This window comes from Geotrypetes seraphini, chromosome 1 (genome assembly GCF_902459505.1).
Source record: "Geotrypetes seraphini chromosome 1, aGeoSer1.1, whole genome shotgun sequence".
NCBI classification, from domain to species: Eukaryota; Metazoa; Chordata; class Amphibia; order Gymnophiona; family Dermophiidae; genus Geotrypetes; species Geotrypetes seraphini.
This window is the reverse complement of record NC_047084.1, coordinates 478,799,119-478,811,156: the sequence shown is the minus strand read 5'-3', so window position 1 is coordinate 478,811,156 and position 12,038 is coordinate 478,799,119. Positions and strand designations below refer to the sequence as shown.

Genomic DNA, 12,038 nt, shown 5'->3' with positions numbered 1-12,038 from the left:
TTAAATGTTATTCGACTGCTTTGTTAGAAAGGATGGTTTGGATTTTAATTTGTTTGTAGATGAGAGAGCTGTAGTTTCCTATGGGGATATAATTGAGTACAATGGTATGAAAAGTTGACTTGTTTAATAATGATCAGCCTACTGTTGCTTAAGAAATATAAGTTGAAAAGAAGCTCACAAAAGTCTAAAGTCCTTTTATTTTTTTCTTGAAATTTGTTATTCTGTTACATCCCCTCCAGAATAATTACTAAAGGTATTTCACCTCAATCTGCAAACTGGGTCTTGCAGAAATCCACACACTTTTTCTCTTCTGCTCCTTCCATTTGGCTGAGGAATACAGAGCTTCCTGCAGTTTTCATTTCTGTAAGTGAACCGTTCAGAAGTGGTCCTGATTATTTTTCTTATTTTTTTTTGCTGAAGTTTATCTTTTCTCATTGGCTGTGGTGCCTTGAGACCCCTTTGGAGGGCTTTCTGCCTGGGAAAGAAAGCAGTTTCTGTGAAGCCGGACTTTAGCACAGGGCAAGCTTCGGATGGACCTGTGGAGCCAGCCTGCTGGGAGTGTGCTCTGACCAAGTCAGAGGTTTAAGCAAAGGCTGGGTGCACCCTGAGTAAAAGCCCCAGGGTATCAGGGCGCAGGCTACATTTTCCCATGTCTCCATGTACCGTCATGAGTCATTTTGATACTCTGACATCCTTTTTTCCTGCACATTCAGGTCTCACGGCTCTAGTTACTGAACAGTGGGAGACTCCAGAAAGTTCCTTTAGAGTGACTAAGACCATGGCTAAACTTTATCCTATGATGCCAGAATTTCAGCAGCTATTTGAACAGCCAAAGGTGGATTCTGCGGTGGTTCAGGTGACCAAATGCACTGCCCTCCCGAGTGAAGGGCTCGTCTGCTCAGAGATATTTCCAAGGCTACAGACAACACTATAGCAATCCCAGATGCCTGCAGGCTATGGGTTCTTATACTGGCACCACTGTCAAGAAGTCTCAATGACGCCAAGACTTCAGCCACGCTTCCTTGCATTGGAGGCCAGTTGGCGGAGGATAGTGTACAGGGACTGGTTTATTAATGATTTGTAAATACTATTGTATGGTTATCTTGAATATATTGAAATCAGGGGGGGGGTTGAAAATTATTCTGATGTATTTTTTGGTGGATGCAAGTGCTGTTTTTTTCAAATAACTTGTATGAATTCTTGAATGCACTGTTTTTAGATTGAAAATGAATAAAGATATATAATTTTTTTTAAAAAAAAAAGGTGTTGGGGTCCAAGGCGGCATCCCTGGATGTAATGCCCTGGACCGGAGTGCATATGTTGCCTCTGCAGCAGTGCCTCCTGTCCCGGTGGTTCTCACAGCATCATCCCCTTCACATGCCCCTTCCCTGGTCACAGTGAGCTCAAAGCAGTCTGTGCTGGTGGATTCGGGGCCAGACTTTCAAGAGGGGCATGCATCTCTGAGTCATGGAGTGACTAACGACCGATGCAAGTCTCTTGGGCTGGGAGGCTCATTGTGGGGATCATTCCATCCAAGGTCAATGGACCCTTTGTCAAAAGAACTGGTCGATCAACCGTCTAGAGCTACAGGCCATACAGTTGGCACTGAGAGCTCTCCAAAACACCCTGGAAGGAAAAGCAGTAAGGGTGTTTTACGATAATGCCACAGGAGTAGTGTATGTAAATCGACAGGAAGGCACCAGAAGTACTCCTGTGAATCAGGAGGCTAGGATGCTGTTCCGGTGGGTGGAAGTGCACCATCTGGCTCTTTCTGTGGTGCACGTGGCCGGTGTGGAAAATGTGCAAACAGACTTCTCAGTTACCAAATCCTAAACCCAGGAGAGTGGTTGCTCTCACAGAGAGCATTTTGTCTTATTGTAAGTTGCTGGGGCAGACCAACGATAGACTTTGATGGCTTCAGCCAAGAACTCGAAAGTGAAGTGCTTCAGTCAAAGAGCAGTGCCATAAAACTTGGGTCTCAATGCTCTGGTTTATCCCTGACTGACTCAGAAGGTCCTTTACATGTTTCCGCTTTGGCCCATGGTAAGTCGAGTCATCCACAGGATAGCTTTTAATCCGGGCCTTGTGATGCTAGTTGTCTCGACAACCGTGGTATGTGTATCTAGTACATCTTCAGAGAGTCAAGAAACTCATGCTCCCTCTTCATTAAGACCTTCTCAGTCAGGGTCCTGTTCCTATGGAGAACCCCTAGCACTTTGGTCTTAAGGCAGGGCTCTTGAACACAAGCATTTGACACCTTAGATCATGGGATCTTGTTCGATAGACTAAAGGGCTGTGGTATTAGTGGAATAGTGTTGGAACGGTTCAGGTTGTTCCTTCATGGCCGTAAGCAGGAAGTCAAGGTTAATGGTAGATGTTCAGCGCTATGAGCTGTAAAAACTGGTGTTTCACAAGGATCAGCCCTGTCAGCCGTGCTATTTAATATATATCTTTGCCCGTTATGTAGACTGTTAGGTGATCTTGGGGTGTCTTATCGGTTATACGCTGATGACATACAGTTTTTCTTTTCTGTGGAACGTACAGTGGAGCAGCAAGCAGGATGCTAAGTGACATCATGTTGAGAATAAATGATTGGATGGATGTGAGTAGATTGAAGCTTAATATAGGGAAAACAAAAGTGATGCTGCTATCTAAACACATGAATGAAATCCCATTGGCCCCTGTTCAAATATTGGATGCTGTCTTGCAGTTTTCCGCAGAGACTTGATATCTTGAGGTTATCCTTGATTTGCAATTATCATTTAAATCACATGTACAGATGTTGATAAGGAAAATGTACTTCAAGCTCCAACTTATAAGTAATCTTTATCACTGTCTGGGAGTGACTTCAAAATGCTCCTCCAGTTGATTGTATTATCTGGTGTGGATTACTGGGTGTTCCCTCCATTGTGTTAAATGAGTTACAGGTTGTTCAGAATTCCATTATCCATACATTGTTTAGGCTATCAAGATGTGATCACATATCAGAGTTTTATATCAAGTTGTTACTGGCTCAAAGTGGAGTATAGATACGTTATAGGTACGTTAGATAGATTGTGAGCCCACCGGGACAGAGAGGGAAAATGCTTGAGTACCTGATTGTAAAAACCGCTTAGATAACCTTGATAGGCGGTATATAAAATCCTAATAAACTTGAAACTTAAACTTGAAACTAGAGTGAGGTACAAATTGCTGCTGTTAACTAATTTGGCAATACATAAACTGTCATCACGATACATGTCAGAGGCAGTTTCAAACCAGGTTTAGCTCTCAAAGTTATGTTCTTCTGGAAACGGAGATTTATTTATACCATCTAGAAAAGAGTTGAGGATGCAACCATGAGGGCTGCAGCCTTTTAATGTGCAAGTCCAGCAGAATGGAATTAACTCCCGGGCTATATATGGCAACAAGGGAGTTTGAGCATGTTTAAATGTTTGCTAAAATACCATTTGTTCTGCCACATGAAATATGGGTGCTGAGGAGAATGAAAATGGAATTTTTTTTAACTTTGTCTGTATAGTTTGATATATGGAGGTTGTGGTGGCTAAAAGTGAAATGGAGTTAGTACTCTATAAGAGGATTGGATGATTTTTTTTTATGTGTGTCTGGGTTATTAAGATGAGATTCTATTTATTCAGTTATGTATTTTTAATGTGTGTATCTGTGTATTTTATTATGTATGTGTTTTTGGAACCCACTTTGTATAAAGCGGGATATAAATAAAAACCATATTCTGACGTGGTTATTGCCACACTTTTGAAGTCTAAGAAGCCCTCTACTCTGACGGCTTACGCCAAGTCCTGGAAGGCTCTCTAGCAGTGATTGCCTAGTGGTGGCTTCCCTTAAGGTACTGGTGGTAGGCCTTTCCTGTTTCAGAGTACACAGTGGTTCCAGTTTACTTATGGCTCATCCAGATGTGTCCAAATTTTTCAGGGGGCTGCTTCATTTGTGGCCGCCTCTGCGTCAGCCCTTTCCAACGTGGACCCTCAATGTTGTATTACAGGGGCTTGTTGAAGCTCATTTTGAGCCACTCAAGGATCTGTCTCTTCCGGATCTTATCGTCAAGACAGTATTCCTCATGGTGATTGCCTCAGCCAGGCATATTTCAGAGTTGCAGGCTTTCTCTTGTAGAAAGCCCTTTCTCAGGATCATGGAGGCAGGAGTATCCCTCCGTACAGTTTCTTCCTTTCTTCTGAAAGTGGTTTCGAAATTCCATATCAACCAGGAAGTCCATCTGCCTGCTTTTCATTCCACTGGGTCAGAAAAAAGGGATAAGATCTTACGGAAACTAGATGTCCGAGAGTCTTGCTTCACTACTTGGAGAGGACTAATGACTTCTGTTTTTCTGACCATCTGTTTCTCATGACTAGCCAATATAGGCAGGGCAGGCCAGCTTCTAAGGCCTCTATTGCCAGATGGATCTGCAAGACCATTTTGTTGCTGCTGATTTCTCTCAAAGCTCATTCGACAAGAGGTGTCACTGCTTCAGTGGAGTTTTGAGCAATTAATCTGGCCAAAATTTGTAGAGTGGCCACTTGGTTGTCACTTCATACATTTACCAGATTTTACAGAGTGGATGTGGTGGCTCGGCTCGATGCCACTTTTGGGGCCTTGGTATTGCGGGCAGGCTCTTCTGTCCCACCCTAGACATTGCTGTTGTTTTGATACATCACCTTTAGTTTTGATTCCGGAGGGAATGTAACAGAATGGAAGATTAGGTTCTTATCTTTAGTAATCTTCTTTCTGCTAGTCCCTGATGGAATCAATACAGCCCACCCTCTGCCTACTCTGTTTTTCTCTATATTGCCTGCATATTTCTGCCTCGAATGCTTTTCCTTTCACGCTTCAGTATCTTACAGCCGTCACACTGGCACTGTGGAGAATTGTTCTGTATATGCAGGTCCATATCTTTTCTGAAGGCATGTTTCCAGTTTGTGCTCGTTGCACACAGCAGATTGGTTCCATGTGGTTGCCATGTTCTTGCTTATGTTTCAGGTTGCCTGTTTATTGTTCTTTTATATTGCAGAGCAGAACAGAATGCTGTTGTGTAGCAGGGAGATTCTCCATGCCCCCTTTTGTATATATGCTTTGTTGCAGTGATATTCAGTTGCTTTTGGATGTCACTGCAAGGGGCTCTGTATAGAGGCAGATTTTCAGATACATTGCCTTTGTAAAATAGGTTTAATGTAAGTTTATATGTTGTGCTGCATAAGTCACCTTGCTTTTATAAAATTACCCTCTTAATCATAAGAAGATATAATATAACTAAGACTGTGGCTCACTGGTTGAGCTGCTATCTCTGCACCCAGAGGTTGTGAAATCAAATCCCGGTGTTGCTCCTTGTGACCCTGGGCAAGTCACTTAAAATCTTCCAGAGCCCTCCACTTTGAATGTCAGCTCTGACAGCCAAAGCAACAAAAAGGCAATATACAAGTCTCCATTCCCTTTCCCTTGATGATAGATGGGTGAATTAAGTTGACCAACTGAATTGCCAAAAATACAAAGAATGTTAGAAGCTTTACCGTTTTTAGTTTGATAAGAAAAATAGGTTTATGTGCATTCTTCTGTACAGTTAATATTTTATGTTCTGTCCCTCCAGTTTGGTGACTTGAATGATGTGTCTCCTGGAAATATGGATAAAGGTAAATATTGAATAAACTGCATACTTTTTTAGTTGTTTAGATGTGGTCACATCACACGAGAGTAAATCTGGACAGTAAAGATATCATTTTATCTTCCTATTTTTTTTTTATTTCTATTTATTACAGCTACCAAACTATTTTATCCATAAGTAAAGGGGTCATTTGAGAGAGACCCAAGCTAGTGGGGATGGATTTCATTGGCAGGTTGATCAGCAGGTTATGACTCAGCATGGGAAGATATTTGTAGGTAATCCTTCAGCCCCTTTACGCGAGGGGGTGCTGAAAAGTTCTCAGCCCCACCAACTTCCTAAATTCTGAGTGTTATTTTTGCCACTGTTTTGCTGAACAGAGTGTTACTTTGCTTTGAAAAGTGCCAGTTTGCAGAATCGTAATGCGATGTTTCAGATCATTGATTGAACTGTGTCATCAAAAAGTGTGGAAAAAGTCATGAAGTTGCTATTCCTACAGAAGAAAACTCTAAAGGAAATCCATGAATGTATAATGCAAACACTGAGTGACAAATGCCCATCAGACTTCACAGTATTGGGCCATGCATGCAGAGGAACTCTCTTCCCTTCTACAGGCCCATACAGTTGAACCCATACCACCAAGGAAAGAAGGGAAGGGAGTCTCATATTCCAAGTACATCCTAACTGCCCTGAATAAATATCTGATCAGTGTTCCTGTGCTTTTTAGCTGTGCTTTATACTGATACTGTAGCAAATTCTAAACTAACCCCTTTAAATGCTAGCCTAAGAACTGTAACAGACTTTCTATGCTAAGAGAGAGCTATCCCTTAAAACTCCCTTTAAATCAGGGGTGTCAAAGTCCCTCCTCGAGGGCCGCAATCCAGTCGGGTTTTCAGGATTTCCCCAATGAATATGCATGAGAACTATTAGCATACAATGAAAGCAGTGCATGCAAATAGATTTCAAGCATATTCATTGGTGAAATCCTGAAAACCCGACTGGATTGCGGCCCTCGAGGAGGGACTTTGAGACCCCTGCTTTACATGTTAGCATATGAACTGTAACAGACTTTGTGCTAAGAAAAAACTATTCTTTAAAACTCCCTTGCTAAATGAGCAAGTACTTAAAATAAAGTCCCTGGGCATACCTAATTAACTTTAAATCTACCCTTTCCCAAGTATACAAGCAACTTCCCAGCAAAATGCTTACCAGTGAAGATCTCTCTGTCTCTGGCTGTCCTTTCACAGCACTTCTTCTAGACAGAGCCTTGGTTTTACCTGCATTAATTTTCAAACGAAAGGATTTACCCAGGAACTCATTTTTGTTATGCAATGATTAATCTTGAGAAATGTAAGATCTCTAACATTACTATCCGGAATAAGTATAAAAACAGCATCTGCATAGCAATACATTCTTTAATCTATTTCTAGATAAATACCCCCCAACTGAGTTCATATAGATCAGTGGTCTCAAACTCGCGGCCCGGGGACCACATGCGGCCTACCAGGTACTAGTTTGAGGCCCTCGGTATGTTTATCATAATCACAAAAGTAAAATAAAAGTTTCTTGATCATATGTCTCTTTAGCTATAAATGACAATATTATTATTAAGACAGCCGAAAAAAAAGATTTATAAAGAGTTTTACTTCCTGCAAAATTGTCATTTCTTTAATAAGACATTCATTATTTTTTCTGAGGCCCTCCAAGTACCTACAGATCCAAAATACGGCCCTGCAAAGGGTTTGAGTTTGAGACCACTGATATAGATGTAAAGTCATGGAGATACTGGAGCACCTTGTGGAACATCACAGGGAAGGTATCCAAGAACTTCCAATGCAACAATCAGTTTGGCTAGTCAGTCCTCTAGAATCTCTGTGGGGACTAAAATCTACCCCAAACTAACTTAGGATAGGGGCACAAATAATCACCATTTACCTCAAAACACGCCCTAAATAGAACATTCAAGGGTCTTATGGGATTTCAAGGCCACTCACACATAACACATACACCCACAGTCTGAAAAAAAGGGTATGTGAGATTTTGGTGTGCTGGATGTGAGATGTTTTTGATTTTTTTTTGGGGGGGGCTGCTACTGTGCCTCATTTTTTCACCACTTTTTGATATAGTGAAGACACATAAGTGGAGTTTTTTTAGCCATATGAAGCTTAACTGAGGCTTTTTCTCTGTGTCTTCTTTTTTTCAGACTATGGGTGTATGTGTGATGTGTGGGTGGCCTTGCAGTGTCCCATAAGACCCTTGAATGTTCTATTTAGGGTGCATGTTGAGGTAAATGGTGATTAAAATCTACCAGGCAAGAGCAAAGTGGAAATGTCCAATCAGAATGGTGCACAAAAAAGTGTCTTTCAAGTCATCTGATAAATCCAATGGTCTTTATTCATCCAAAATAACTCATACATCCAAAGCAACTCAATGACTCGACATGATCATGTTTCGGCCACCCGGCCTGCATCAGGAGTCTTAGGAGTCTTTGGGTATCAAATGGTCTAAAACAAAACGATCATACCGTTGCTCCGAATCTGTAACACTGCAAAACAACACGGCCTGCAGTGAGAGAAAAAAGCCGTGTTGTTTTGCAGCGTTACAGATTCGGAGCAAAGACTCCTAAGACTCCTGATGCAGGCCGGGTGGCCGAAACATGATCATGTCGAGTCATTGAGTTGCTTTGGATGTATGAGTTACTTTGGATGAATAAAGACCATTGGATTTATCAGATGAGTTGAAAGACACTTTTTTGTGCACCGTTCTGATTGGACATTTCCACTTTGCTCTTGCCTGTTTGATTTTTGTGGAATTGTTTCCCCTGTTTTATTGTGATTAAAATCTACCCCCATCTCTCTAGGCCTATTTCTCTACCAAGCTCCACAAAACGCTTTCTATCTCTCAGAAATTTTTTTTTAAATTTTTAACTGCATAAAAATGGTTAGAAAAAAAGAATTAAAATCATTTCAAGACATGACCATGGATTTTCAACTGATAAAAAAAAATTCTATCATCAGGTCCAAGTTAACCAGGTCGACTGCACTGGAAAGATCAAATTGTATTATTATTGCACACTGATTTTTATACAGTAGGTGTTTGCCATATGCCACCAGAGCACCCACTACTTTTTCCATGGCTAGTTAACACCAAAAATATGTTGGTGTTTGCCTGTTGAGGTGCTTAATTATTTTTCCCTTTTTTTTTTTGAAGGCAGCCTTTAGCTAGGACGTCCCAAGGGCATCAGGATAGAAGTCCTTAGATAACCACCCTCTTCCCCAAACAGTTGAATTCTATTCAAGCTGAGTAAATAGATTGAGCTGTTCCCCTGTGATAGCTACAGGCAGGAAGTGGCGCACATGAATGCACTTAGGACTGGAAAAAGAAGGATTGGCCCAAGAAAATTATTATATTGTCAGCTTGAACTTAACAAATTGATTCTTCACTTTCTTTTCTTTCCAATCCTGCTTTTTCCAGTTCTAAGTGCATCCCTGGAAGAAGCCAATTTATGTTTGGCAAAAGGGGCACCGTCAGGATTGGACTGGTGCAACCTTGTTTTGAGATAGGTTTGTTGGCTCTTTTTGAATTAGTCAGCAGTTATCACTTTAAATTATTTTTTGTGCATTTGAAACAATAAAGAAAAACATATTAAAAATTACTTATAATTACTTAATAAAGGTGTTAAAAATAATAAAATAGCATGAGAGGTTTTTTATAGGATCAGTGATCATAATCTGGAACTGATAAGCCTCTGATTTCAATCATGTAGTATTCCATCAGCTTCTAAGCAGGTTTCCGAGATCCTTTTTCCTCTCATATATTTTTGAACATCTTTGTTTTTTACTGGAAGTCACAGTTTCAATTGAGCCATGAACTGAAACCCCAGCTGCATCAAAACATCCATTGTTTTGCAAGCTTTGAGAGTAGGTGCATTGTCATGCAAAAAAAGAACTCCTTTTCCGCAGCTTCCATTTCTTTTTTCTTTCAATGCCTCCTTTAATCAGCACAGCAAGTTACAGTAGTATTCTGCATTAATGGTTTGGCCCCTTACAACACCTTCCTAATCCCAAAACAATATGGCCATGATCTTTCCTGCTGACTTATGGGTCTTGAATTTCATTGGCCTTGGAGAACCTGAGGTCTGCCATTGCATGGACTATTGTTTTGTCTCAGGATCATAGTGGCGTAACCATGTTTCATCAACAGTAACTAGTCATTCCAAAAAGTTGGCACCAGCTCGCTGAAAATGCTGCAAAATCAACTTGGAAGTGTCCACTCAACATTGTTTCTTGTCAGCATTCAAACAGTTGGGCACTCACTTGGCTGATAGCTTCTGTGTACCCAGCTGCTCATGGATTATACTCCCAACACATTCCCAGGATATCTGTAGTGTCTCAGCAATTGTTTTAGTCTATATTCACTGATCTGCCAAAATCGGGTCATGGTCATGGACATGATCAACAATTTCAAAAGTTAGCACTGTTTGAGGCCTCTCAAACCTTGCTGCATCTTCAGTCTCGAAATCTCCACACAGAAAGTTTGCACACCACTATTGTGGAGTATGATGGACATTTGTCACTCAATGTTTGCATCATACATTCATGAATTCACCTTTGGAGTTTTCTTCTGAAGGAATAGGAATTTCATGACGGCTCAGAGTTCCACACTTGAAAATTCCACACTTTTTGTTGACATGGTTTAATTGATGATCTGAAGCAATGTCATAACATAGCATTACAATTCTGCAAATTGGCATTCTTTTCAGTTATAGTGGTAAAATAACACTCAGAATTTAGGAAGTTGGGATGAGAACCTTTCAGCACCCTTTCATATGCATATACTTGTAACATTCTCTTTAGATTTCACATGAAAAAATGCAGGCATTGCTCCGTGTGCAAACTAAACACTCAAAAAATCTTTTTGATTTCCCTGTATAGCATGAAGACACACCTATTTTTTCACAGGTATTTTATTCTACCTTCTCTGTGCTAGCTTTCTGGTTGTATATTTGTGTAGATGAGGGCAGTGAAGTTGACAGCGAAATTGATGAAGACCTGTATGAATCTGGAGAGCCACCAGCCAAGAGGGAGAAAGTGGAGCTGAACCAGGTGTATCAGGTCGGCTGCATACAACCTACGCTTGAGAGTGGAGTACAGCAGAACCTCCTGAACCCAATTCACAGTGAACACATTGTCACAAGTACCCAGACCATTAGACAGTGCAGCACTACTGGAAATACTTACACTGCAGTCTAACAATATGAAGCCCTTTTTTCCCCAAAAAAATCACGTTAACCCTATTCATGCTGGGCCTAACACATGAAACAGAATATGCCTAAAGGTCACCTGTTGTCAAATTTAGTTTTGCTGAATATTGTTTTGTTATTTTCATGTGTCTGAGTTGTAAAATGGAATCGAGTGGATGTATTTTGCCAGATCTTTTTTCTTTTCTTTTTTTTATAGTAAACTAATTATTTCAAGAGAAGAGTTTTCTTAGTTTTTCAAAGGATTTTTTTTTTTTTTTTGCAAAGGTTAATATTAATGTATTATGTGTCCTCTTAAAAATTCAAAAGAAATTTAAAAATTTTATTAGGGATTTTTTTTCTGTATGAATTCATGTTCATAGCTCTTGAATCTGTGCGCTTCTGTGAAATGCCAGAAGAAATATTATCCATTATGATTTACACTGGAGGCTTACTCATTTGACAGCAGATGCATCAGTTTGCTAACCAAGAAAAAGGTGCTCTTCAATGGACAAAATTACATGACGCTATTTTGATATTTCTCAGTAGTTAAGGGAAAATATTTGGCATTTTTTGTGTAGTACATAGAAGGGTGGAAGAGGGCTATCTGTTTTCTTTCTCTGAGGAAGAAATGTCTGCACTCAAGACTGCAGAGTAAATGACAAAACTAGTTCAGTGTACCTTATTTTAGCAAGAAACCAATGCACACTTCCGTTAACAAAAAAAAAACAAAAAAACAGGTTTAGATAGTATTTATAAACTCAGTTCCTATGTATAATGACTACTGATTCTCTGCAAAGAACCATTGCACAGGTGCTTTCTGCTGGAAAGTGGAGCTGTTTTAAATAGATAGCAAAACTTAAAAAAAAAAAAAAAAGTGACTTGACTTTTATAAGTGTACACACTACTTATGCTGAACTGGACATATAGGAAATCATTCTACTTGGATGCTTTTCTTTTATTCCAGGTCTTTTTCCTAACAGTAGTTCAATCTGCTGCTATTATGTATAGATATATAGGGAAAAAATGTATAGAGGGCAAGGAATGTAGCATCCTGCTTAGTATTTCCTTCAAAACAATTTCCTAGTTCTGAAAAAAGAGTAGATTTAAATACAGAAATACAGTAAATCAAATGCATATGGCAGTGTAACTGGCACACCTCGCTTGTACTTAGTCCCAAATTCTGTA

The 12,038-nt window shown here is 40.1% G+C and overlaps 1 protein-coding gene across 3 annotated transcripts in view; it reads left to right on the top strand.

The window, feature by feature from the left end:
• The window catches only part of RFX3 (regulatory factor X3), a 540,046-nt gene extending 528,319 nt beyond the window's left edge, over window positions 1–11,727 (top strand). For all 3 annotated transcript variants that reach the window (XM_033925421.1, XM_033925415.1, XM_033925406.1), the window contains 2 exons: window positions 5,600–5,642; window positions 10,625–11,727. In XM_033925421.1, the coding sequence (XP_033781312.1) occupies window positions 5,600–5,642; window positions 10,625–10,863 (282 nt within the window). In that variant the 3' untranslated portion in view covers window positions 10,864–11,727. The remainder of the gene's footprint in view (window positions 1–5,599; window positions 5,643–10,624) is intronic.
• The last annotated feature ends 311 nt before the right edge of the window (window positions 11,728–12,038 follow it).